This window comes from Equus asinus, chromosome 14 (genome assembly GCF_041296235.1).
Source record: "Equus asinus isolate D_3611 breed Donkey chromosome 14, EquAss-T2T_v2, whole genome shotgun sequence".
NCBI classification, from domain to species: domain Eukaryota; kingdom Metazoa; phylum Chordata; class Mammalia; order Perissodactyla; family Equidae; genus Equus; species Equus asinus.
In genome coordinates this window covers 22,980,356-23,007,976 of record NC_091803.1, presented here as the reverse complement: position 1 = coordinate 23,007,976, position 27,621 = coordinate 22,980,356, and the positions used below count along the sequence as shown (strand labels likewise).

General features: G+C 37.7%; 1 protein-coding gene across 11 annotated transcripts in view; it reads left to right on the top strand.

Moving 5' to 3' along the window:
• The window catches only part of LOC106831846 (S-adenosyl-L-methionine-dependent tRNA 4-demethylwyosine synthase TYW1), a 213,488-nt gene that overhangs the window by 12,389 nt on the left and 173,478 nt on the right, over nt 1-27,621 (top strand). For all 11 annotated transcript variants that reach the window (XR_011494170.1, XM_014842270.3, XM_044746296.2 and 8 more), the window contains exons 6-8: nt 382-669; nt 9,433-9,555; nt 23,792-23,909. Coding sequence is in view for 10 of the 11 variants with exons in the window: in XM_014842270.3 (XP_014697756.3) it covers nt 382-669; nt 9,433-9,555; nt 23,792-23,909 (529 nt within the window). In the remaining variant the exon portion in view is untranslated. The remainder of the gene's footprint in view (nt 1-381; nt 670-9,432; nt 9,556-23,791; nt 23,910-27,621) is intronic.

The window sequence follows — 27,621 nt, the reverse complement described above, 5'->3', positions numbered from 1 at the left end:
TAGCTGGGCTTTGGCCCCATAGGCTTTGTTACATCTTGGAACAAATTATTTTGCTAATGAGTTGTTTTATTCTGACTACGATTTAGAATAGTAGTTTTCAAATTCTTTTTTAGGTATTAATCCTTAGTTTAATAAAAGGGTTTGTCTGTCCCTTTACTTAAAAAAAGTCTTATACCAAAAATCGGAATATATGTAAACTGCAGCCCTTCTGGGTCAAGGCTGAGCCAAAGGCTCAAAATCCTTAGTGCTGAGCAGCTCTCTCTTCCTCAGCCTCAGCCTGCAACTGGGGCCCCAGAGGAACTGTGGGCTTTTGCAGAGCAGTCTATAAACCTCTGATTTAGAGGATTGTGTTTTTAGCTCACCTATCTCTTTTTCTTGTAGATTGGCAAGAATGTTGATAAGTGGCTCTGGATGCTTGGTGCTCACCGTGTGATGACTCGAGGGGAGGGCGACTGCAATGTGGTTAAAAGCAAACATGGCAGCATTGAAGGTGACTTTAGAGCTTGGAAGACCAAGTTCATCTCGAGGCTATGGGCGCTTTCTAAGGGAGAGAAGAAGTCCTGTGGTGGCAACTGCAAGAAAGGCAGATGCAAATCTAGTCAGCATGGCTCAGAGGAAATGGAGCCGGGGTCTCCCGCCCAAGATGGATTGCATCAGAGAGACACTGAGGTATGAAGCCTATGTGTCCATGTCTCGTTGCTCTCTTCCTGTGTTTGGAGATGCTGAGCCTTACCTCTGCCATGAGAAACTCTTTCATTGGCTTCTGGTTAGAAGGAAGATCTGAAACTCGTGTAGTGGTGTTTTAGAGAGAGGGTGGTCTTAGGAGTTAAGCCATGTTGTGCTGGATGCTTTTCTATATCTCTTCTTGAATCCTTGCATTGCTAGAGTCATGTAGATTTCTACCAGTTTGCAAGTTAGGAAACAGGCCCCGAGAAGTTAAATATGTCCCAGGCTGAACTCCTGTCTTTTTATCCCCAAACCACTTATTCCTCGTGACCTACCTTCTTTAATGACTCCATGATCACTCAAACTCGAAGGCCGCAAGTCATCCTGGATTCATGTCTTTCATCTCTCACATTCCAAACATTTCTCTTTGTTCCTTCTTCAGATACCCCAGTTCCTTTGAAACTCATGTCATCAGGCCACATCATCTCTGCCGTCTTCATAGTTGTTCTTTTGGCCACCTGGTCACTTGAGTCATTTAGAAACAGCTTTGTCTGCTCACTCATTGTGTGTCTACCTTTGTTCCTGTCATTACTCTTTGTGGCTGAGTCATCCGTGTAGATGACTTATCCAGCACCCTGGCCTGCCAGTCTCCTGGCCTTTACACCTCCAGCAACCATTTTCTTCACTGACCTTGGCCTCTCACTTCCATGATCACCTCTGAAATTTCATGTTCCTTTGACCCAAATTCTGACCTCTTTCTGGTGCTCCTACTTTCAAATTCTTTAGATCCCATACCTTTTTCATTGGATAGAGAAAACTGCTTACTTCTCTTCTTTCCTTACCCAGTTTAGATTTTATACTCATTCTTTTATAAACATATTCAGTTGCCCTGCCTTTCACTTCCTTTCTAATCCAATTAGCTAAATCCCTAACCAGGGTGAAACCTGCTATCTGCCTTCCCCCTTGCCTGCTGCTTGCTGCTTGACCACAGATTCATGGCCACTGGCTTGAGCCTGTATGCCCTCAGACCTACCCAACAATCGCCAGCATTCTCTCCTAAGTTCCCTTTCTCACTCTCCAAGATGATATTTCATATTCTTTTTCTCCCTACCCCTTCCTCCAGCTCTCAGAGGAGAGCTGTGTTAGTCCCCTCACCCTATCTACATATTTTCATCTTTTCTGTCACAGAAGACCAAGTGTCTTCTCTCATTTTCAGGTCAAAAGACCACTCTCTGGATCTGCATGCTCTGGAATCAGGGACTTTTTTTCCTTTGTTTATTGCCTCTCTCCTGCATTGTTAATCTTTCCCTCTCTACTAGATTATTCCCACACATATATAAACGTGATCTGGAATCACCTGTGTTTAAACAAACCCAAAAAGGCAAACAAAAAATAAATCTTTACTTGGTTCTATTTTTCAGCTAGTTTAATTTTTCTCTTCTCTTTTGTAGCCAGTCTTTTCGCTTACATTCCCTTATCTTCCCTCCACTTGGCTCTTAACGTGTTTTTAAACCTTTTCTTAATTGAGGTAAAATTCATATAACATAAAATTAACCATTTTAGAGTATGCAATCCGGTGGTATTTAGCACACACACAGTTTTGTGCAATCACTGCCTCTATCAAGTTCCAATACCTTCTCATTGCCTCAAGAGAAAACCCCTTACCACTGAGCAGTCACTCTACTCCCCTTCCCCTACCCCTGACGCTCTCCAGTTTGCTTTCTGTCTCTATAGATTTACTTATGCTGGGTATTTTATATAAATGGAATCTTTACAATATGTGATCTTACAATACAATATGTATCTTTTGTGTCTGGCTTTTATCACTTAGCATGATGTTTTTGAGGTTCATCCATGTTGTAGCATTTATCAGTACTTCATTCATTTTTGAGGCTGAATAATATTCTGTTATATGGATATACCACATTTTGTTGATTTATTTATCTACCAATTGAAATTTTGGTTGTTTCCACCTTTTGGCTGTTGTGATTAGTGCTGCTGTGACATTCAAGGACAAGTATTTGTTTGAGTAACTCTTTTCTGTTCTTTTGGGTATATACCTAGGAGTGGAATTACTGAGTCATGTGGTAATTCTATGTTTAACTTTTCGAGGAAGCACCAAACTGTTTTCCACAGTGGCTGCACCATTTTACATTCCCACCAGCCATGTACAAGGTTCCAGTGTCTCTACGTCCTTGCCAACACTTCATATTTTCTGTTTCTTTATTTTTAAATTATAGACATCCTAGTGAGTGTGGTGTCTCCTTCTGGTTTTGATTTGCATTTCCATTTAATGACTAATGATCTTTTCATGTGTTTATTGCCATCTGTATATCTTCTTTGGGGAAATGTCTATTCAAGTCCTTTCCCCATTTTTTAAATTGGATTGTTTCTCTTGTTGTTGAGTAGTAAGAGTTGTTTATTTTATCCTAGAGAGTAGACCCTTCTCAGGTGTATAACTTGCAAATATTTCCCCTCATACTGGTTTTCTTTTACTTTCTCGATCATGTCCTTTGATACACTAAAGTTTTTAATTTCTATGAAGTCAAACTTAGCTATATTTTCTTTTGTTGCTCATGCTATTGGGGTCATATATATGAACCCATTGCTAAATCCAAGGTAATGAAGATTTACTCCTATGTTCTAAGAATTTTATAGTTTTAGTTCTTATGTTTGGATCTTTGATCCATTTTGAGTTAATTTTTGTGTATGGTGTGAGGTAAAGGTCCTTGTGTATGGTATGAGGTAAGGGTCCAGTTTAATTCTTTGACGTGTATATCCAGTTGTCCCAGCAGCATTTATCAAAGTGGGTGTTCTTTCCCCATTGAATGAACTTAGCATCCTTGTCAGAATTCATTGTCCCTAGATGTGTGGGTTTATTTCTGGACTCTCAGTTCTACTCCATTGATCTGTGTGTCTCTCCTTAGGCCAGTACTACACTGTAGCTTTGTGGTTAGGTTTTGAAGTCAGGAAGTGAGTCCTCCAACTTTGTTCTTTCTCAATATTCTTTTGGCTATTTGGGGTGCCTTGCAATTCAATATGAACTTGAAGATTGGTTTTTCCATTTCTGCAAAAGAAATTGTTGGAATTGTGATAGGGGTTGCTTTGAGTCTGTAGATTGCTTGGATAGTATTGTCATCTTAGCAATACTAAGTTTTCCAGTCCATGAACTTGTGATATCTTCCCATTTATTTAGGTGGTCTTTCAGCAATTTCTTTTAGTGGTATTTTGGATTTTCAGAATACAAATATTTCACCTCCTTGGTTATATTTTTTCTTAGGTATTTTATTTCTTTAGATGCTATTGAATTCCACAGTGGTCAGAGAAGATATTTTGGATGATTTTAATCTTTAAATTTACTAAGACTTGTTTTGTGGCCTAACATATGGTCTGTCCTGGAGAATGTTTTATGTACACTTGAGAAAAATGTGTAATTTCCTGTTTTCGGGTGAAATGTTTTATGTCTCTGTTAGGTCTAATTGGTTTATAGTGTCATTCCAGCCATCTGTTTCATTATTGATCTTCTATCTAGTTGTTCTCTCCATTATTGAAAGTAAGGTATTGAAGTTTCCAACTATTGTTGTATAACCTTTTCTCCCTTAAGTTCTGTCAGTTTTTGTTTCACATGTTTTGTTAGGTGCATATGTCTGTTAGGTGCAGTATGTTTATAATTGTTATATTTTCTTGATGGATTAGTGCTTTTGTCAATATATAATGTCTTTTGTCTCTTGTAACAAGTTTTTACTTAAAGTCTGTTTTCTCTGCTGTTAGTATAGCTACCCCAACTCATTTTTGGTTGCTATTTGCATGGAATATCTTTTTCTGTCATTTGACTTTTAACTTGTTTGTATCTTTGGATCTAAAGTGAGTCTCTTGTAGACAGCATCGAGTTGGTTCCTGCTTTTTTTTTTTTATTTATTCCACCTGTCTCTGCCTTTTAATTGGAGAGTTTAATCTATTTTCATTTAAAGTAATTACTGATAAGGAAGCACTTCTGTCATTTTAATGTGCAGTCTATATATCTTACATCTTTTTGGTCCTCAGTTTCTCCATTACTGCCTTTTGTGTTTAATGGATTTTTTTGTGGTGTACCGTTTTGATTCTTTTCTCATTTCTGTTTCTGTACATTTGAAGTTATTTTTTGGTAGTTACCCTGGGAATTGCAGTTAACCTCTTTAATTATACCACTCTATTTGAATTAATGTTACCTTAATATACAAAAACTTTGCTCCTATTCATCTTTATCCTTTCCTCTTTCTGTTGTTCTTGTCACAAATTATATAGCTTTATACATTAAGTGCCCATTAACATGGATTTACAGTTAGTTGTTTTGTGCATTTGTCTTTTAGTCATATGGGGGGGAAAAAGAGGAATTACAAACCAAAAATACAATAATGCTGGCTTTTGTATTTACCTGTGTAATTACCTTTGCCTATGTTCTTTATTTCTTTGTATAGCTTTGAATCACTGTCAGATGTCTTTTTCATTTCTGCTTGAAGGACTCTCTCTAGCATTTCTAGGGCTGGTCTACTGGTAGTGAACTTCTCAGTTTTTGTTTGTCTGAGAGAGCCTTTAGTTCTCCTTCAATTCTGAAGGATGATTTTGCTGGATATAGAATTCTTAGTTGGTTTTTTCCCCCTACAGTGGTTTAAATATGCCATTCCACTGCCTCGCAGCCTCTTGGTTTCTTGATGACAAATCAGCTGTTAATCTTATTGAGGAGCCGTTGTATGTGAAGAGTTGCCTCTGTCTTGGTACTTTCAAGATTCTCTCTTTGTCATTGTCTTGACAGTTTGATTATAATGTGTCTTGGTTTGGTTCTCTTTGAGTTTATCCTTGGAGTTCATTGATTTTGTCGACCTATATAGAGTCATGTCTTTTATCAATTTGGGAAGTTTTCAGCCATTATTTCTTCAAATTGTTTTTGTTATTTCTTTCCTCTCCATTTGGAACTCCGCTTTTGTGTATATTTGTATGCTTGATGATGATCTATGCTCTTAGGCTCTGTTCATTTTTCAGACTGGACAATTTCAACCAATCTGTCTTCATGTTTGCTGATTCTTCTGCCTGATCAAATCTACTATTGAAAGCCACCAGTGAAATTTTTGTTGAGTTATACTTTTCAGTTCAAGAATTTCTTTGTGTTTTGTTTTTATAATTTCTATTTCTGTGTTGACATTCTCTGTTTGTTGAGACATTGTTCTCTTGGTTTCCTTTAGCACTTTGTCCATGGTTTTCTTTAGCTCTTTGAGCATGTGTAAGACACTTGAGTTAAAGTCTTTATTGGGTAAATCTAAAATCTGTGTTTCTCAGGAGCAGTTTCTGTTAATTTTTCCTGTGAATAGGCCATACCTTTTTCTTTCTTTGAGTGGTTCATAATGTTTTGTTGAAAACTGCATATTTTGAATATTGTAATGTGTTAACTCTGGAAATCAGATTCTTTCCCCTCTTCAAGGTTTGTTTTTGTAGTTTGCTGTGGGTTGTAATTGTTTATTTGTTTAGTAATGTGTGTGTGTGTGTGTGTGTGTGTGTGTGAGGAAGATTGGTCCTAGGCTAACATCTGTTGCCAATCCTCCTCTTTTTGCTTGAGGAAGATTGTCATTGAGCTAACGTCTGTGCCACCCTCCCTCTACTTTATGTGGGATGCTGCCACAACGTGGTTTGACAAATAGTGCTAGGTCTGCACCCGGGATCTGAACCTGCAAACCCTGGGCTGCCAAAGCAGAGCAGGCAAACTTAACTACTACACCACCAGGCTGGCCCCTGTTTAGTAACTTTTTAAAACTGTTTTTATAAAGACTGTATCTTCTGTCACGTGTGGTTTCTGAGGTATGTTTCTTTGGCTTGTGTTCAGCTGGTGTTTTGCAAAATTTCCTTGAACTCCATTTTTAAGTTTCTTTTTCTTGATTCAGTGTTTTATTGGTTGTTGTCAACCATTGACTAATTTCCAGAGTTCTGACAAAGTTGAATCTGTTGGTTTTTGCTTAATTTTAGGTGTTTCTATGGGGGAACAGGCCCTTGGAGTTACTTACTCTGCCGTTTTTGCTGATATCACTCTTAGTTCTTAACATTTAAAAAATTTAAGTTAAAATTTTATTTTTAAATCAAAAGTAACACTTGTATGTTTTAAATTTCAGATAGTACTTCTAGACTTATAATTAAAAACTGTACTTCCTTGCCTCCTTCTATCTAATTCTTATTTTCCCAAGGCAACCACTTTTAAATCTTTTACCTTTTTCATGAGACATTTACCTCTATATTCCTAAATAATAGGGCCTTCCTGATGTTTCTTGATTTTTTTTTTTTTTATTTCAAAACCACACACACACACGTAGACTGAGAGGCAATATCATTTCCCTTCCTTTCGTTTTCTTGTATAGTTGTGTCAGACTTTCTGGTTAGACCATTATTCATTGTTTCATTATTGTGGCTATGTACATATTGACATCTGTGCCATGTACTATATTGTTATGTTTTCATTTTTATACATTTATTTCCCTTAAGATAATTACTGCATCTGCTTTGATTTCTCTGTATCACTAATTCATTCTAAAACTCCAGCAGAAGTGAAAATTGTTTTTCAGTATTCTGTAGTTTTTATTGATTTCTTGAAGTCTTCTGTGAGTCTTCTTCTTCTGCTCCAAATTGGTGTGGCTTCCCTCCAAGCCTTGGTACAGCTGAAGTCCTGTGTCTTCCATCCACTGTGATGCACAGCCTTCCTTTCATTAGCTTCCTGGGTTGGATTCCCTGATTCCAGTATCTCATATCTTGTTTCTTGATTGACTTGTTTTTTGGAGCACCTTCTCTAGTAGCTCTCTGAGAAAGGGTGTTTTGGAAGTAAGTTTTCAGACTTTTTGTATCTGCATGTCTTTATCCAACCTTCACAGTTGATTAATGCTTCAGCTTGAGTATAGAATTCTAGATGAGAGTAATTTTCTTTCAGAAAATTGAACACACTGATCCATTGTCTTTTAGTTAGAGTGTTGCTTTTGGGAACCCCAGTTTAATTTGGTTCTGAATTTGTATTATATAATCCTCCTTCTCCACCCCTCCCAGAAACCTTAGAACCTCTGGATAAAATCCTTCTGATTATCTGTCTTTGGCTCTGTTCTTTCCCCCAAATTCTCTGCCTGTCTTTCTTACTTTCTACTCTTGTACAGATCATTTATTTCTAGTTTACTTTTATACCAAGGATGCAGCCTTGTGGGGTCCCAGCTTTGACTCTGGTCTTCTGTGTTAGACTCTCCTAGTGTTGTTTCCTTGACTTTACCTGCTCTTCCCTTGTCCTGTCCAGCTCTCAAAATATTTTCTCCAGAGTTCAGCAGATCCTCTCAGCTCCATTTCTCACTTACCTCCTAGGATTCTCTTTTTAGTTCATATTTTTTCTCTTTGGATTCCTTACATTTTTGCTAACTTAGTGGTACATTTAAAATTATGCTTTTAAAATATTGTTATTAATTTTTAGTTCTTTTCTACAGTAGAGTTGTTCAATGTAATCCACCCTGCAGCTGTGAGCAGAAGTCCCAGTTAACTCTCACCCACTCCAGTTTGGCTTTTACCCCACTGCGTCTGCTTTTTTCCAGGTCCAAGGGACTTCATGTTGTCAAGCCCTGTGGATATTTCTGTCTTCATTTTACTTGACCTCTCAACAGCATTTGACATTGCTGACTCCTCCTTTTTTTGTTTTTTTTAAAGATTGGCACCTGAGCTAACATCTGTTGCCAATCTCCTTTGTTTTTCTTTTTTCTTCTCCCCAAAGTCTCCCAGTACATAGTTGTATGTATATTCTAATTGTGAGTGCCTCTGGTTATGCTGTGTGGAATGCTGCCTCAGCATGGCCGATGAGTAGTGCCATGTCCGTGCCCAGAATCCGAACTGGTGAAACCCTGGGCCACCGAAGCAGAGCCTGTGAAGTTAACTACTTGGCCATGGAGCCAGCCCCACTGACTTCTTCTTTGAGAAACTCTTATTTTTTGACTTTCGTGACATCATTCTTATGGTTTTCTTCCTTTTTTACTTGGGATCCTCTTCCTTTATCTAACCTGTACGTGTTGGAGTGATTCAAGGCTTGGTGCTATGTTCTTTTTTTTGTTGATAACTTTCTTCCTGGAGGATCTTATCTAAATTCATGGCTTTAAATACTGTCTATGTACCACTTATTCGTATGTTTGTATTTCCAGCTCTAAGGTCTACCCTCAATTTTGTTCTCATATATGCGGCTCCTTTTTAAAATCTCTACTTGGAGGTGTAAGACGTCTCATACTTCACAAATTCAAAATGGAGCTCCTCATTTCCATTCTCCCAGTCTGTTTCTCTCTAGCTCTTTCTCATCTTAGTAAACAACACCACCATCTCAATTACTTAAAAAAGAAACCCAACAGCCATGCTTGATTCCTTCCTCTTCCTCATTCGCATATTTAATTCCTCACTTAAGTCTGGTTTGTTCTTTGTCTAAAACAGATGTCAGGAAACTTCTGTACAGGGCCAGCTAGTTTAAATATTTTCATATGGTGATATGGTGGGTCATATGGTTTCTGTTGCAGTTATCATTGCTGCCATTGTATCAAGAAAGTAGCTATAGATAATGTGTAAATGATGGTCACCCTTAGATTTGACTTGAGGCTGGCTGGATTTGCACTGTGGGCCATAGTTTGCTGACCTGTAGCCTAAAATATCTCAAATCCATGCAGTGAACTCATGATTTGGGAGGGAGTATTGGATGGTTTACTACTTTGAACAATGTATTTCTGGACATTGATGTTCCAGGAGGAAGAGCCCTTTGCGAGCACCAGCGAGGAAGAGTCTAGTACTGAGGACCATCAGAGTCTAAGTTCTGTTGTTGATGTTGAGGACCTTGGCAAAATTATGAATCATGTGAAGAAAGAAAAGGTACTGTAATTCTGGGTAATAGTGAACTTGGATCCTGCAGTTGGCTAACATCTAGCATTCTGTATTGGTGTGTAATCCATCTGAGCTCATAACTAGACAGTTTTGTTTCTTTGCCTCCTGTCTTGAGAGTTTTATTTATTTATTTTTTTGCCATTTTTACATGACCTTTGTGAAAATCTTCCTTCTTAGCCCTGTGAAAATGAACTTGTAGAAGGATAGGCAGAAGATTTTAGGACAAGAACTGAGGAAAGGGTAGATGAGTAGAGGGATTTCCTGCAGAGTTGTGGCTGATGATGGCGGGGTGAACAGCACGATAAAATTGACTAGTGTTGAGGTTCCAAGTGGTGCTCTTATGTAAAGTTGCTACCCTGTCGTACAGACCTAGTGCTGTTGGGCTTAGGGGTGTGGCAGCTTGATCTCAGTGTTGAGATCAGTGTAGGTGGAGGCCCTAGGAATCTAAGAAAGGTTAGTCTGGGGTTGTCATTGTCTCACTGACTAGATGAATGTGAAAATGTACAGTGCAGTTGGATTTTATGCAGAGTCCAAGGATCTAAAATTGAAATACTATACTACATACCATAATATAAAAATATATAGCCTTAACTTATGTGTGAGTTTTGGGAAATGAGAATATCCTAAACGAAAAATGTATCAATTGCATACAGTCTTAGAAACAAAAGAAGTAAAACTATGGAAAAATCCAGGAAAATCAATGATAAAATTAACAGAAACTCAAAGAATTCAGTAAGGTAGCAGGATATAGTAAGGTAAAAAGTCAATAGCCTTTATATTTCCAAACAATAATCAGTTAGAAGCTATAGTGGAAGAAAAGACCCCATTTATAACAGCCACAGAAGAAACAAATAAGTACCTAGGAATAAATTTAAAAGTAAATATCCTAAATCAACGTGAGGAAAACTTTCAGACATTCCTGAAAGATATAAAAGTGCCTTGACTAAATGGAAAGATGTCTGTTGTTTTTAGATATGGTGACTCAGTGTTGTAAAGATGTCAGTTCTTTTAAGTTAATACATAAATTTGATGCAATCCCATTAAAAGTTCCAGTAAGAGTTTTTTTTTCTGGAGCTAGACTGGGTGATTCATGTGGAAAAGTAAACGTGCAAGAATAGTTAAGAAACTTTTGGCAAAAGTAGTAATGAGAAACACTAGCCCTACTAGATATTGAAACTTACTACAAGGCATCTGTAATTAAAACTGTGGTACTGGCTCCTGATGGGTGCAGCAGAATAAAATTTCAGAACTAGACCTAAGAATATGTGGGAATTTCATATATGGTAAAGGTGACCTCTCTTTTCCCTGGGGGGAAAATAGACTTTTAAGATAAATGATTTTGACAACTGGATAGCTACTTGTGAAGAGATAAAATTGGCTCTGTACATTATACATACATCAGAATGAACTTCAACTGGGTCAGAGGTCTAAATGTTGAAAAAATATATATGTATATAATAGGACTAGATGCATTATTTTATAACTTGGAGAAAGGTTGTCTATATGATTCAAAATCTAGAAGCAATAAAATTAAATTTATCAATGATTTTTAAAAAAGATTTGCATGGCCATAAGCAAAATCAAAAGACAAGTGATAAAGTGAGGAAAAATATTTCCCTCTTATATCAGAAAGAAGGGGTTAATTTTTCTATTCTTGAAAGAAAAAAAAAGACCCAAACCCTAAAGGAAAAATCAGCAAAACATCAATAGTCAACTCTCAGAAAAAGCTGTACAAATAGACTAAATATATTGAAAAATGCTCAAATTCCATCATAATAAAGGTCATGTAAATTAAGACTACACTGACATACATTTCTCACCTGTCTAAATAGCAAAAGTTCAAAAGTTGGACAGCATACACAATTGAGAGGCTGTGGGGAAACAGGCATTCACACCTTGCTGGTGGGAGTCCAGAATAGTATAACCTGTATGGAGGGGCTTTTGGCAGTCTTTACCAAACTCACATGCATTTACCCATGATCCAGCAGGCCCTCTTGTGTGAATTTACCTTGAAGATACATCTTTACAAACACAGAACAGCATCTGCACAAGGTTATGCCTCGCAGCATATCTAGCAAACAGCTGTTGGATGCTGGTTGAAAAAAGCATGATATGTCCATACAATGTAATATTGTTGTGCAACTGTGAAAAATAAGCTGGATCCATTTGCATTAATGTGTTTGCCAGGTGGTATGGGATTTGAATTGGAGGCTGATATGAACTTAAGATTTAAAAAAATGTATATTTATTGTCATGTTATATTTGCAAATTTATACTTTGTGTGTGTGTATGAACAATATTTTGTAGCTGTGTTCACGGAAAGGACCTTTCATGTTCTGACACCAACTAACACCCAGTTCAATTGAAGTGACCTACGATTCAATTCAGTTCTGACAGACTCCATAGGTTTGGGTGTATTCCTGCCCAGGACTGCCCCTGCTTCAGGTGGCAACTGTAAGTCTTGGTGGCCACCTGCACTTCTGATCAACTGGTTATCAATGTGAGGGTTCTCATGACCCCCTCAAGTTTGATAATTTGCTAGACTGACTCAGAACTGACTGAAAGCACCATACTTACGATTATAGTTTTATTAGAAAGGATACGAAGTAGAAACAACCAAATGGAAAAGGCACATAGGGCAAGGTCTGGGAGTGGGGGGATAGGGAAGAGACCCAGAGTTTCTGCGCCCTCTCTTGTGGAATCTGGGCACATCACCCTCCCACCACATCAATGTGTTCATCAACTAGGAAGCTCTCCTGAGCTTTAGTATCTAGAATTTTTATTGACTCTTCATTATGGAGGAATGTTGGATTAGCTGATTGGCCACGGGAATGGATTCAATCTCCACCCAACTTCCCTTCTGCTCTCCCCTCCCTAGAGACCCAGCTGGCCCAGAGTTGCGTTATGTGGTTGCTCTTTCTAGTGACCAGCCCCCATCCTGAAGCTCTCTAGAGGTCCCTGTGGGTCACCTCATTAGCATAACAAAGATATTTCTGTCATTTAGGAAATGCTGAGGTTTTTGAAGCTCTGTGCCAGGAACTGGGTTTAAAGACCAGATATATTTTTTATTATGCCATAGACCTAGAAACAAGCATAGTGAGAACTCAGATCTTGTTTTCTAAATATCATTCCCTGCAAAAGGAACCATGGCTCCTTGGAGAAATGGTTGAACCATTCCAGGCTTCCGGAAGGGAGAGTGACAGATGGATCTGGAACATCTTGTTGAGCAAGTAGGTCTTCAATGACTAATGGAGACAGGTCAAAAGGATATAAGAACAAGCTTGAACAGTTTCCTGCATGCCAAATTTGGGACAATGTGAGCATCAAAAAGGAACATAATGATTATCTAATGAACATAATGGATTGTATTACATCAAATTAAAAAAAATCAATCCTTGTGCTATTCAAATAAAGGAGAGGCACAGGAGAAAATCTTTATGGGAGAGTTCCAGATAATAAATATAGAAGGTATGATAAAAATTAGAAAATTGCCTGTTTGCAATCCCCAGTGTCATAATTGATTCATGCAGGGGTTGGGTGAAATTTTGGAAACAGATATTTGTATAGTCTCTAAATATCATCCCAGAGTCTAAACCACTTAGATGTGTCAAATAAATCAGTGGAAAAAAAAATATCCCACAGATTATTTACTAATTACAAAGGGGAAAATGTACCCTTTACAAATGGAGCGATTAGGTGATTCCCACCTATACCAAACAATCAAATTTAGCCTGATCGTTTGTATTAAAGCTTGATCTTATGTGCCTCCTGATCACATAAGCACATATAGCAAGACGTATGTAACATCATGTATGTAGTTTTTTGTGAAAAATGTTTAACCCAAATCTAATCATGGGGAAACAATCAGACAAATCCAGAATTTGGGGCACTGTGAGACAAATGGCCAGGCTCTTTAAAAGGTCCATGTCATAAACAATAACAACAACAATAAAACACGGGGTGGGAACTGTTCTAAAATTTAAAAAGACTAATGAAACATTACCAAACTCATTATATAAGCTTTTGTCTTGAATCTAAGAGAAAAGGCCATTGTCTGGACATTTGAGGATATTTGAAAGGGATTTTTATTTAGATATTGGATTTTTGTTCATTTTCTTCATTATAATAATAGTATTATAGTTCTATAGCATCATCTCCTTTTTTTGGGAGGTGAATTCTGCAGTATTTTAAGGGTGAAGTGTCATGGTGTCTGCAACATACTTTGAAGTGGTTCACCAAAATTTTATTTATGCATGTGTGTATTTTATAAATATGTGTGTGGATGGATTGATAGATAATGGTCAAGCAAAAGTGGTGAATCTAGGTGAAGGGAATATGGGTCTTCATTATACCTTTCAACTTTTCTGAGAATTTGAAATAAAAAGTATGGGGGGAACTACTTTCTATGACCCGAAAACAAAAGACTAGTATCAACTGAATTTTAAATTATGATATTACCATATGAGAATATCTCCCATTTTTGATAAGACTAGTTGGTGACTGACTAGTTTTGAATTATATGAGGTTGTAAGAACTATGCGTTGCATAAAACATGAGGACCCTGTAATTTTACTCTGTGTGGCCCCATATTATAACAAGTGGTAATTTAAGGAAACAAATTTAACGTTTATTTAACTTGCCTGGTTAAAAATTTTTTCACTGTAAATTAACATACCTGTAACAACGAGAGTTTAGAAAATAGAGAAAGGGCAAAAAACTGCTGATAAATTTCCCCAGAAAAATCACTATTAGTATTTAGAATTTGAATTTAGAATTTAGAGTTTGGAATATTTATTTAAATTTTGTTTCATATGCACCTAAATTTCTATTTTACTACAAAAATGTTTGTTATATTCTCAGATAGTCTTTATAACTTTATTTAGAAATCTTAGAGAACAGTCTTTTAAAAGTAATAAATACTGGTGTAGCCTGTATAGAACCAGTTTGATGAGTGGTGCTAGGTCTACACCTGGGAGTCGAACCTGTGAACCCTGGACCTCTGAAGAGGAGTGTGCAAACTTAACCAGTATGCCACCAGGCCAGCCCCTGAAGCTGCTTTATTTTGAGTTTAATGTCCCTTTCAACCGTGCAGGAGGGAGAACCTTCCCCCATCTTGGGGTGAAAACTCTGGCAGACTGTATGACTTTTCTGGTCATTTTTGGTAATAAAGTGTTGTATGTACTTTAAGACAAAAGTCTTTTTTTTTTCTTTGAGGAAGATTAGCCATGAGCTAACATCTGCTGCTAATCATCCTCTTTTTGCTGAGGAAGATTGGCCCTGAGCTAACATCCTTGCCCATGTTCCTCTATTTAATATGTGGGATGCCTGCTACAGCATGACTTGAAGAGCGGTGCATAGGTCCATGCCTGGGATCCAAACTGGCGAACCTTGGGCTGCTGAAGTAGAGCATGCGAACTTACCGCTATGCCTCTGGGCTGGCCCAAGACGCAAAGTCATAATTAGGCAATAGAATGTCCAATGTAATCTCAAGTAATATTAAATAAACTAAGTCAAAGTTCCTGATTTAATTCAGAAGTGAACCTTCTCCCTTCTTTATTGTCTACTTTCTGGCCTATTTGCTAGCTACTACTTTGGATCTTCTTAGGGTTTTGGGAAGGGATGGGGGAGGCAGGAGAGATAGTGGGAAAGTTCTTCCTTGGCACTGTGATGACATGACTTTGTGCTCTCTCTCCTCCTCAGGTGTTTAAAATTGACTCTTCCAGGCAGCATTTTCATCACTACTTTGGAGACATTGTCCAAGCCTGTCTCCCAGCCTGGTCCCTTGCACTGAGCCAGTGTACTCTGAGAAGTGTGCTTCTCATGGTCACTTACTTTTTCCTCTGAGCCCTGTACCTCTGGCTTGCTCTCTTTTGAGGTCTGTCAGCTGTTCTCCTTGATAGTTGCCCAACTGGTCAGGATCTGAGATCCCCCCACCCCCACCCTGCTCCCAAGAGAACCTTCCTGAGTTCTCTATTCTAGGAGGACAGGCTGATTCCTACCTAGCAGCAGTGCTCACTTACTAAAGCAACTAGTCAGTCCTTTTGCTCTCTGAATTTCCTTGGCAGGAATCATAAACCAGTCTGTGATGCTCTCTGAGCACAGGGGATACATAGCAGCTTCTTTGAGAGGCCCTGTCGATGTCTCTCTCCTTGGGCCTGAGGTGAGAGACAGGCACCCACCCGCCAGCGTCTCTCCGTCAAGGCAGAGAGGGAACTTAAAATTCCTTACCAATATTCTCCAAAATCCTCACAAATCCTCTTATCTCCATACTTTCTGCCCTTTCATATCCTTGATGTGAGGGAGGCATTTTTAAAGTTGTTAAACTAGTTCTTAGATATTTCCTTTGAAAATTTATAACTTGATCTGACCCTTTCTTTGGAGTTTTCATTTAATACCCTTTTTACATACGTTTAAAAAATTCAAAGAATACGATTCCCTGTCCCTGTTCTTCCAGAATCTACTTTTAACAGGTAACCGTGTTTTACAGTTTGGCATTATTCTTCTAGGTACTTTACTGCCTTTACAGACACACCTAGATTTTGGTGTGTACTCTAAACCTACATACTGCTTTTTTTCATTTAACGTGGCAGTGTTCTAGTCCTGTCATATAGATCTACCTAATTCATTTTAATGTTTATGTAGTACTCCATAATTATTTGACTCTTGTTGATTTACATTTAGGTTTTTTCTAATTTCTATAATGAAGACTCTTGTTCTTATATTTTTTGTGGCTGATGTCAATTTATCTCAAGAATAAATTCATAAAATGAAGTTTCTGGATCAAAAGGAATGTCATAATTTTGATAGATAATTCCAAATTGCCCTGTAAAAAGTTGAAAACATTTTTATTTCTTTGTATAGTACAGAATGCCTATTTCTTGATACCCTTGCTACCCTCCAGGTGTTATCAGTCTTTTAAATCTTGCCAACCTGAAAGGTGAAAAATAATAACCTGATTTTAATTTGCATTTCTTCAATTTTGAGTGAGATTGAGTGTGTTTTTCCTGTGAGCCATTTCTTTCTGTCTGCCTGGAGTTAGACAAACGACTGTGCCCAAGACTGCTTTCACTTCTGACACCAACTGCAGGTTTGAGGGGTTCCTAAAAACCAGTAATTTGCTAGAAAGATTCACAGAACTTATTGAAAGCTGTCATTTTCACAGTTGCAGTTCGTTGCTGGGAAAGGGTACAGAAAATCAGCCAGAGGAAGAGATCCATAGAGCAGCAAGCATCTGGGACCATTCATTTGTTGTCCTCTGGACGAGTTACCCTCCCAGCATTCATGGGTGACAGTACACACGGAGTATTGCCAACCTGGGAAGTTCACTTGAGCTTCCATGTGCAGAGTTTTTTTGAGGCCTCATTATGTAGGTATGGTTGATTGATTGATTGCCCATGTGGTTGAACTCAGTTTCCAGCACACCCACTATCTGCACTTTGGCGTGAGTCACCTCATTAGTGTTAACTGTCAAGTGTGGTCTGAGGGGCTCACCATGAATAGCAGAGATACTCCTATCATTCAGGAAATTCCAAGGGTTTCCAGGAACTGGGGACAAAGGCCAAGCTTCTCTTTGGGAAGGCCAAATTCTTTACTACACACTGTCCTGTATCCGTTTGTGTATTGGGCTGTTTGGCTTCTTTTATAAAGCACATAACCAAAAAATACTCTGATGAGTGTAAAACTAAGCACAATATCCAAAATTATTTTCTGAATTTAAAATTACTATCTGTCTTTCCTGTTGTTGCAGCATTTTGTTACTTATTTCCTAATACTTCTGCGTGTTGGTGTAGTCTCTCTCATTTATTATAGCTTTTGTATTTTAGAAGCCCTGGCAGAAGTGATGTTAAGAATGACAATGTGTGGAATATAGGTTCAGGGCCTGGCCCAGCCAGTTAGTAACTTGGTGATCCAAGGGCACTGCTTAACTTTCCCTGGCCTTAATCCCCTTGTCTGAGAAACATGGACTGCAACCTCTGCCTTCCTCACTGAACTGTCATGAGTCAGATGAGAACATGCATTATAATCTCAAAAATCCTGGCCGATATCAAAATGAGAAGTAAGTTTGCTTAGACATTTTAAATATTTTAAATGTGTGTATACATTTTCCTAGAGTTGGTCATGTATTCTGTTTCAGGTTTTCTGCTGTTATAATTAACACTGAAAAAGATCTAAGACCTTTATTACTTTTTAAAAATGTATTATTTTCTTGGGTTATATTTTCCCCAAATTGATATACTGGGTCAAAGTGAATGTATAATTTTATGGCTGTTAATGAAAAATATGAGTAATTTGCAAGTGGTGAAACTGTCGTAAAACAGGATAGGTTTCAGTGTATGAGAGATCTGATTTAGATAGATGTCTGAATTTTTCTGCTAGGTTAAGAGAAGATATTTAAAGTTTTATTTGAGTGGGTGAAGAGATTGGAATAATTTTTTCCAACTTTATTGAAGTATGATTGACAAGTAAGAATTGTATATATTTAGGTTGTACAATGTGATTTTTTTAAGGTGTATAATGTGATTATTTGATATATGTATGCATTGTGAAATGATTACCATAATCAAGTTAACACATCCATCACCTCACATAGTTACCGTTTTTTTGTGCATGTATTGAGAACACTTAAGATCTCATCTCAGCAAATTTCAAATATACAATAAGAGTTTGGGATAATTTGTGGGTACATTTTTTTTTTTTTTAGTATTTTATTTTTTATTGTCATAATAGCTTTTAACATAGTGAGATTTCAGTTGTACGTTATTGTTTGTCATATACCATGTAAGTATGCCCCTTCACCCCTTGTGCCCACCCTCCACCCCCCTTCCCCTGATAACCACTAATTTATTCTCTTTGTCTATAAGTTTGTTTATATTCCACATATAAGTGAAATCATGTGGTGTTTGTCTTTCTCTGTCTGGCTTATTTCACTTAACATTATGCCCTCAAGCTTCATCCATGTGGTTGCAAATGGGACGATTTTGTCTTTTTTTATGGCTCAGTAGTATTCCGCATCTTTATCCAATCATCTGTCAATGGTGACTTAGGTTGTTTCCATGTCTTGGCTATTGTGAATAATGCTGCAGTGAACATAGGGGTGCATAAGTCTCTGAATTGTTGATTTCTGGTTCTTTGGGTAAATAGTAAGTAGTGAGATAGCTGTGTCATGTGGTATTTCTATTTTTAATTTTTTAAGAAATCTCCGTACTGTTTTCCACAGTGGCTGCACGAGTTTGCATTCCCAGCAGCAGTGGATGAGGATTTCCTTTTCTCCACAACCTCTCCAACATTTGTTGTTTTTTGTCTTGGTGATTATAGCCATTCTAATGGGTGTAAGGTGATATCTTGGTGGAGTTTTGATTTGCATTTCTGTGGGTAGACTTTTTTGTTTGCTTTTTCATCTTATGTCCATTAGAGGGCACTGGAGAAAAAGCACTGACAAAAATTTTGGCCATCCATGTAAATTATTTTTTGAAATGAAATGGTTTTGGACTTTATGGACTTTAAGTAGTTGGTTTGTGATATTTCATATTTCTCGTTAAATATTTCTGATAAAATCATTAGATCTGGCATAAAAATATGTATTTTTTCCAACTTTAGCATGAAATGAAAATAAGCCACCAGTTTTTGTTTTACATTATTAGTTTGCAGCAGAGTTTCCAAATATGTCTTGTGTTTTCATTTTATATTGGACATAGTATACTAAACTCAGTAGTGGATGTTATTACTGCTTGGCTCTTCTTTTCCATATCTTTTTTGTCATTTTTGGGGGTCTCTTCACATGTATTGTTGAGCTGCTTTCTGCCTGATCATCATTACACATCACACTGAATTTCCTGAGTTGTTACTGTAAAGGAAGGTCTAGTATTTAAGAGCATTGGCTCTAGAGTTGGGCCAAAGCACTCCTATTGTAAGACCTCTGTAATAATACTCACAAACTTTCGTAGATCACACTGTCTCAGCTTGTGTGTTGGTGGGAAAGTTATTTCACTCTCTGTGCTTCCCTTTTCTCTAAAGTGGGAGATAACAGCAACAACTGCCTTATAAAGTTGTTTCGAAGTTTAAATAAGTTCATCCATCTAAAGCCTTTATTTTATTGCTGTCATGTAGTGTGCACTTAACTTTTATTGTATAAGAAGCTGTCTTCAAATGGGATAGGTTTGACTACTATACCAGAGTGGTGTTCTGCCTCACTCTGTAGCAAGATCTAAGACAGTAATTCTAGACCTGAAGAGACTTTGAAGGGTGGGAGTGATATCCAAGAACAAGAGAGCTAAAGTTTGAAACACTGGAAAGTTAGGAAGATAGATTCAGATGCAGAGGAGATGGGTGCTAGGAAGCATGACATGTTTGGGGAACTTGAAACAGTTTGGTATTTCTAGAGTTGAGTAGGGGTGGGGATGTGTGGAGAGGTGAAATAGAGAAGGAAGGCAGGGGCAGGATCCTGGAGGCCTTTTCATCCTCTGTCATGGGGGTGTGAGCTTTATTCTAAAGAACATGGGAAGCAGTGTGATTTGACTGAATAGGATGAGTGGGTTGGGGGTGTGGGCAGAGAGTAGTTCTGGTATTGGTTCAGAGTATTAGGAGAAATCAAAGTACACGTTGGGTTATATCATTCACTCCTCACAATGCCCCTGATGTAAGTATTTTTATCATCTCCACTTTACCGTTTTACGGGATAGGAAACTGACTTAGAGAAGTCAACAGTTTGTCCAGAGTCACATGGCTGGCTGGTGATGGGTCAAGCCTGGGCCCCATGTCTTTGTTTCACTCTCCTTTGCTGTCTTCCCAGGGGAGAAGTGGTTCCCAGAAGGGAAACTGAAGAGTTTGGGTGGAGAACAAGATGTCAGAAAGAGCCTGGCGATGCTTAGGTTGTTTATTTTCTATTTCTCTCATATTGTGATTTCCAAATGTAAAGCGGATTGCTACTTTTTTTTTTCTGTAGTAAATAATTGTTGCTAAGTACTCTGCAGCATGTTCTGGTTAAGCCGACGAACTGTGATATCAGTATCATTAGTTTTGGAAATAAATGGAGAATGCCTGGTAATTGCTCAGCAGAGAAACATTTCAATTTACGGAAGGATCTCAGTGCGTCCAGTTCTGATTATAAAGTTCCTTAGTACTGCAGTGCAATAACTTGAAGCTGGTTCTCCTTTTGTACTTATTTTAAGGCTTTGAGTATTTAGTTCTCCCAGAAACAAAAGGTGACATCCCTTCAGCCCCAAGACACTACCTTTACACCAGCCTGATTCATCCATTTTCCATGCAGCCAGGAGCACTTTATAGTGAGTTCTGGAATTATTTTCTTAAGTCAGGTTAAGGAATCACCTAGTCGAAGGAAAACCATTTTAAAGCTCTTGACACACCTGCTTAAACTGCTTGTTAAATAGTTCAAAAAGAATCTTTAAAACCTACCATACACAAAAAGCTTTGAATCTTGCTGAAAATTGGTCATTTAAAAACTGAGCTACGACCAGTAAGTGGTATATAGGGGATTCCTTTATTAAAGAAATAGGAACCTGCAGAAGTGGGGTTAAATTGCAGCATCAGGAGTTTTAGTTACACCTGAAGAAGAGTTTTAATGTTGAAAGGGGAAGTAGAGATTGGAGACAGGGAAACCGTTGAGTTGGGCTATTGTGGTTGTTCTTAGGAGAAACAAAGGCTGTGGGCAAAAGCAGTAGCATTGTGGATGGAGGGAACCAATATGTTAGGAATTAAAACTTTAGAACTTGGTCATCCATTGTCAAATAGGTGTATAGGAGAGGGAGGAATCAAGGTTGACCAATTCTGGGATCTTTGTTTATTTCTGCTTAGGCTGTGTAACAGCTATTAAAAAATAAATAAAAATACGTAAGTTCTCTGTAATTGTTGTATTGTTATATTCTGGGCAAACGTCTACACTTAGAAGATTAGAATTAGAATTTGAGTGGTGCTTTGCACTTCCTGGGGAGTATTATGAACCAATGTGTTTCTTTTTGGAAATGAAATTGCTGCATATGGAAGATAGGATTAAACTACTGTAGAGGCAAGGAGTGGTAAATGTTGTTTGTCCTGAATGCTCAAGACCTTTAATCATAGCCTCTGATCTCTTTCCATTTAAACTTTTTATCTAAATGATTGAATCTGGGCTGGCGACACTCACATTTTATAATAGATAATTTCTTTAGTTACGGGACATGGTCAGTGTTCCATCCTTTAAGAGTATATTTGTGTCATAGGGGTCAGAAGTTTCTTTTTAAAACCACAAGGGAGTGTCTGTAGAACTATGAGCACCATGGTCAAAGGCCAGTATCATGGACTGGCTCCAGGTTTGGATTTATGTGGCCTTTGGGTAAGCAAATCAGCTGATGATGTTTTGTGGTGAAGACTTTCGAGGGGAAATACTGCTGCCTCTTATCAATTCTTGCATGATTAGTAGGGAATTACAGTAACTCACTGTGGAATTACTTCAGAGACTTTTAAATGCTTCAAGGTCAAGGTTAGTTCATTTTGCTCAATCATGGGATTTCCTTTTAAAGCTCATATATTGCTTTTAGGTCTGAAATAGACCAAAAAAAGCCAAAAGATTCTTTTATTTTTAAATATTTTAAAATAGTAAGTGGAGTCTTTTAATTTTTTAATAAAATACCCAGCATTAAATTGATTATTTTTATGATAGATGAGAACAGATGTGATGTTTGTTTATAGTTTTTTTCAGTTCCATCTGAAAATGTAGTTGAGAACTCTATTAACAGAAGCAAAATTGTTTATTAACTTTGCATTTTGATTATATTTAGTAATTTGGAATGCTGACTTTTTAGGACAGAGAACTAACTGTGGGTTTATTTTTCTCATTTGGTACATTTGACTCTCTAAAGTGCTTTTTCACTGATTTCCTGTTTCAGAGCAAGTCCCTAAAGTAACAAAGAAGGTAGAGAATTTAACTCTAAATTTCATTGGTTTAACCTTTTTCTGTTTTTTAAACAATTTTAATCTGTTTTATACTTTATACTAGAGAACTTTGAACATTTACAAAAGTAGACAGAATGATACAGTGAATCCCTGTCACCTATTGCCCAGCTTCAAACGTGGGCCATCCTCGCTTCTGTATTAGCTGGATGCACTTCTCAGACATCGTGTCATCTGTGAGGTGTTTCATTTTTAGGTGGAAAGGGTATTGCCGTGAGTCCACTTACTGACTTACTGGGGACTGGACATTGATAATGAACAGGCACTGAGGGTGGTCTGGGGCTTGGTGGTAGGGCTGCTGCCAAGGAGAGTTATTTTCAATGTCTGCAGCTCTTATTAAGATCTGCTGAGTGTCTCCTCTCAAGTGTAACACAGACTTTGTATGTTGTCTCCAAATTAATTGGCATTCTACCATCTTCCAAAAAGATATTGAGATAACTTTAGAAATATATATATACACACATATGGTAAGATTTAAAAAGAGAGGAAGAAATCAGTATAAAGAGTGAATGAGGGTCATCTTGTAATATGAAGCCACTTACATAGAATACAAGACAGGTAGTATGCAAGGCCTTAGACAGTGTTCAGAGGTGTGCTGCTGAATTTTCTAGTGGCCAAAGTCAAAAGAAAACCCAGTCAGTTTTATATTATCCTTCAGATTTTTTTCTATCACTGAAGACAAATTTTCCCCATTGGATCTTCAAAAGGAGCCATGGAGGTGGAGGTGGTGGAGTAACTTGCTCTCTGAGCAGGTGGCTGTCTGGGCAGCTGAGAGCACTCTTTTGACTTGTATCTGGGGTTTGTAGATGTAATAAGCAGCAGTAGCTATAATTTACTGACTTCCTATTATGTATCATGCATTGTGCTAGGTAATTTTATTTCATTTAACCTTCAACACATTCCTGCTCCTTAGATACTACTATTCTTTTTCAGGTGAGCAAATTGAAATTCAGAGAAATACCTTGCTGCAGTTAGGCAGCTGTCTGTACTCAGATTGCTAAAAATATTTGACATCTAGTTAAGTGGATTGTTGACTTATGTTTTGTGAGTGTATGTGTCTGAGTATGTAGTTACATTTTTTGGCGGGGAGAAAAGACTCTGGTATGTATATCTTTAGATCATTGTCTGCCTGAAATGTGATCACTTTGGAGCGAACAGGGTTTATGGGCCATGGTTTGTGATGAACCTTTTTATCCATGCTATGTGTTCGTGATTGTTGTGCTGTTATTTTTGTTGTACATTACCACTTCTGGATTTCATTCTTTTTATTTTAATACAGAGAGAAAAGGAGCAGCAGGAAGAGAAAACTAGTTTGTTCAGGAATACAGTGAAGAATGAAGCCAGTGAAAGAAGAGCTATGATAACTCCTGCTCTCCGAGAAGCCCTTACTAAACAAGGTGAAAATCCTCAAGAATCGTGTTATAATACTACTACACTCTTCAGCATTCTAGTTTAATAGCTGAAAGAGGAAGCATAAATTAGGGATTGCTAACAGGAAAAAGGATAACGAAGTTGCTCTGTCGTTGGCTCAGCAGCTATGTTACTGTGGAAGCTGTAGCTGTCTAAGGAGTCACTGCCTTGTTTCTGTGGATCGCTTGTGTGTTGGCTGCCTGGGCCAGCAAATTTCCTCTTTGCTTGGTTTGTTGGGATGTTACTTTACCCTCAGTGTGGCTCAGGTATGCAGATAGAAAATTAAGAAGGCTGTAGTCAAACAAATTAATTATAATATTGGTTTCCTGTAGAAGAAAGAGTAGTGAATTGGGAGTCAATAGACTGACTTCTCCCCTCCTTCCCTCTTTCTATATTTGTTGAGAGCCTTTTATGTGACAGTTCTGGCAATGCAGAGAAACATAAGATAAAATATTTCCTTCAAGGAACTCAAGCTATTACAGGAGACAGACAAGGATATACAGATTTTATATATAGTAATATATATAATACATATAAATTATGTATGTAGTATATAAATAACAATTTATATATAAAATCTGCTTTTTAATTAGAGTATTTAGACTATTTAAAGTGATTTTATGATGGGTTTAAATCTGTCATCTTGCTATTTGTTTTATACTTGTCTCATGTGTCCTATGATTTCTTTTTTCCTGTTTTTCTACCTTCTTTTAGATTAATGATGATGATGATGATAATGGTTATTATTTTTTAGCTCTGAGCTAATATCTGCTACCAATCCTCTTTTAGCTGAGGAAAATTGGTCTGAGCTAATATCTATGCCTATCTTCCTCTGTTTTATGTGTGGGACGCCTGCCGCAGCATGGCTTGCTAAGTGGTGCATGAGTCTGTGCCTGACATCTGAACTGGTCGACTCCGGGCTGCCCAAGCGGAGTGCACGTGCTTAACCACTACACTACCAGGCCAGCCCCAAGATTAATTATTTTTTTATGATTCTGTTTTCTATCTTCTGTTGGCTTATTAGCTATAGCACTGTTGCGTTATTTTGTGGTTGCTTGAGGTTTTATACTATGCCTCTTTCTCATACCACAGTGTATCTTTGAGTGGTGGTCTACCACTTTGTGTACAATAGAAGAACCTTCAATGGCGTACTTCTGTTTTCCCCCTTCTCCAGCTCTGTGCAATTGTTATTACACATTTCACTTTTACACGTTACAAACCCTCCACTACGTTGTTACTATTTTGGTTTAAGTAGTCGATTATCTATTAACGATTTAAGGAATTAGAAACAGTTTTAAATATTGACTCATGTAGTCACCACTTTGGGTGCTTTTCATTCCTTTGTGTAGATCTGCGTTCTCTCTAACAGTGTTTTCCTTTTGCCTGAAGTACTTCTTTTAGCATTTCTTATAGTGTGGGTTTGTTGGTGATGAATTATTTCAGCTTTTGTGTATCTGAACAAGGCTTTATTTTGCCTTCAATTTTGAAGGATATTTTTTGATGGATATAGAATTGTAGGTTGATGGCTTTTTTCTTTTGCTGCTTTAAAGATGTTGCTCCACTGTCTGCTTGCTTGCACTGCTTCTGATGAGAGCTCTGCAGTCATCTTTTGTTTGTTCCTTTGAATGTGATGTTTTTTACCCCCTGGCCTCTTTTAAGATTTTCTCTTAATTACTGATTTTGAGCACTTTAATTATAATGTGTCTCAGTGTAGTTTTCTTCATGTTTCTTTTACTTGGCATTTGTTGAGCTTCTTGGTTCTGTGGATTTATAATTTTAATCAAATTTGTACAAATTTTGGCCATTATTTCTTCAAATATTTTTCTGTCATCCCCTCTCTCTCCTCTTTCTCGTGGACTCCAATTACATGGAGTGTAACAGGCCGCTTGAATTTGACCCACAGCTCACTGATGCTCTTTTCATTTTTTAAAATTATTTTTTCTGTCCCATTTTTCACTTTTGGATAGTTTCTATTGCTGTGTCTTCAAGTTTAGTTTACTAATTTTTTCTTCTCTAATGTCTGATCTTTCATTAATTCTATCCAGTGTATTTTTCAGCTTCGACATCATAGTTTTCATCTAGAGAAGATCAGTTTGGGTCTTTTTATATCTTCCATGTCTCTGCTTAACTTTTTGAGCTTATGGAATATGATTGTTTTAGTGTCCTTATCTGCTAATATCTGTATCATTTCTGGGTCAGTTTTGGTTGCTGGATTATTTTCCTCATTATTGGTCATGTTTTCTTATCTGTTTCATGCTTGGTAATCTTTGATTGGATACAAGATCTAATTTGACCCTACTGGGTGGTGGATATTTTTGTATTCCTATAAATATTCTTGAGCTTTGTTCTGGGGCAAAGATAAGTTACTTGGAAACAGTTTGAGCCTTTTAATCTTGCTTTTGTGACTTGTTAGTTGAGACCAGAGCTGGCTCAGTATACAGCTAATTATTCTCCACTATTGAGGCAAAACACTTCTGTATACTCTGCCCAGTGCCTTGTGAATGTTGAGGTTTCCTGTCTGACCGGTAGGAATAGGCACAGCTCCCAGCTGACTGTGAGTTCCAGGGATGCCTCTAATCCTTTCAGATGGTTATGTCTCTTTCTTGGGTAGTTTTTCTCTCACATATGCACTAAGCAGTACTCAAGCAAATACTTAAAGGAATCCTCTGCAGACTCTAGAGTTCCATCTTTGTGTAGCTTTTGTCTCTCAAGTACTCAATCCTGCAAACTCTAGCCACGTGGGCTCCTCAGACTCTCACTTCTATGTCCTCAACTCAGGGAGAACACTGAGCTTTGCTTGGGTTGCCTCTCCTTGTGGCACAGCCTTGAAACTTTCAAGGCAGTAAGCTCGGGTAATCATAGGGCCCACCTTGTTTATTTCCCATCTCTCTGGGATCACTATTCTTTGTTGCCTGGTGTTTCATGTCTCGAAAACTATTGTTTCATATATTTTTTCCATTTTTTGGTATTTCGGCTGGGAGAGTAAACCCTCTGATACTCCATCTTGGTTAGAAGCAGATTCTGCACTGTGATTTTCAGCAACTGCATACCATTGGCTTATCTTGGTGGTGTGGTCAGCTACAGGCCTCTCTATCCTGTACTGTGCAGTATTTTTCATAGCCACCTAAATACAAAATTTTGTAGAACCCTATGTATCTTGGGGGAGAGAAAGATATAAAGAACTAGTATAATAGAGTATGATTTCTATGATGGTGGGATGAACAACATATGATATGGGAATCCAAAAGAAGAGCTAGAATTTTCTCTCGGAATCTTTTAAATGCTTATTCTTTATCTGAGATTAGCTATTCAGTTGGACTCAGTTCCATCTTCAAGTAGATAATCAGTGCTTTATTTATTTATCTGCAAGATGTTTACATAAATGTGGAAGAGGATAAAGGGCAAAGCCCTGTAATGTTGCCACTAGAGACTTGTAATACAAATTGGCATTGTTCTATTAATCATCACACTGTGAATATGGATGTTTAACCAGCCACTGATCCACTTATACCATCATCCAGACTGTATTTCTCCACTTGCCTCATTTGTCTACAAGTCAAGAGTCTTTTTTTGTTGTTGTTGTTTTCTTCTTCTTCTCCCCCAAGCCCCACAGTACACAGTTGTATATTCTAGTGTAGGTCCTCTGGTTATGCTACGTCGGACACTGCCTCAGCATGGCCTGATGAGCGGTGCCATGTC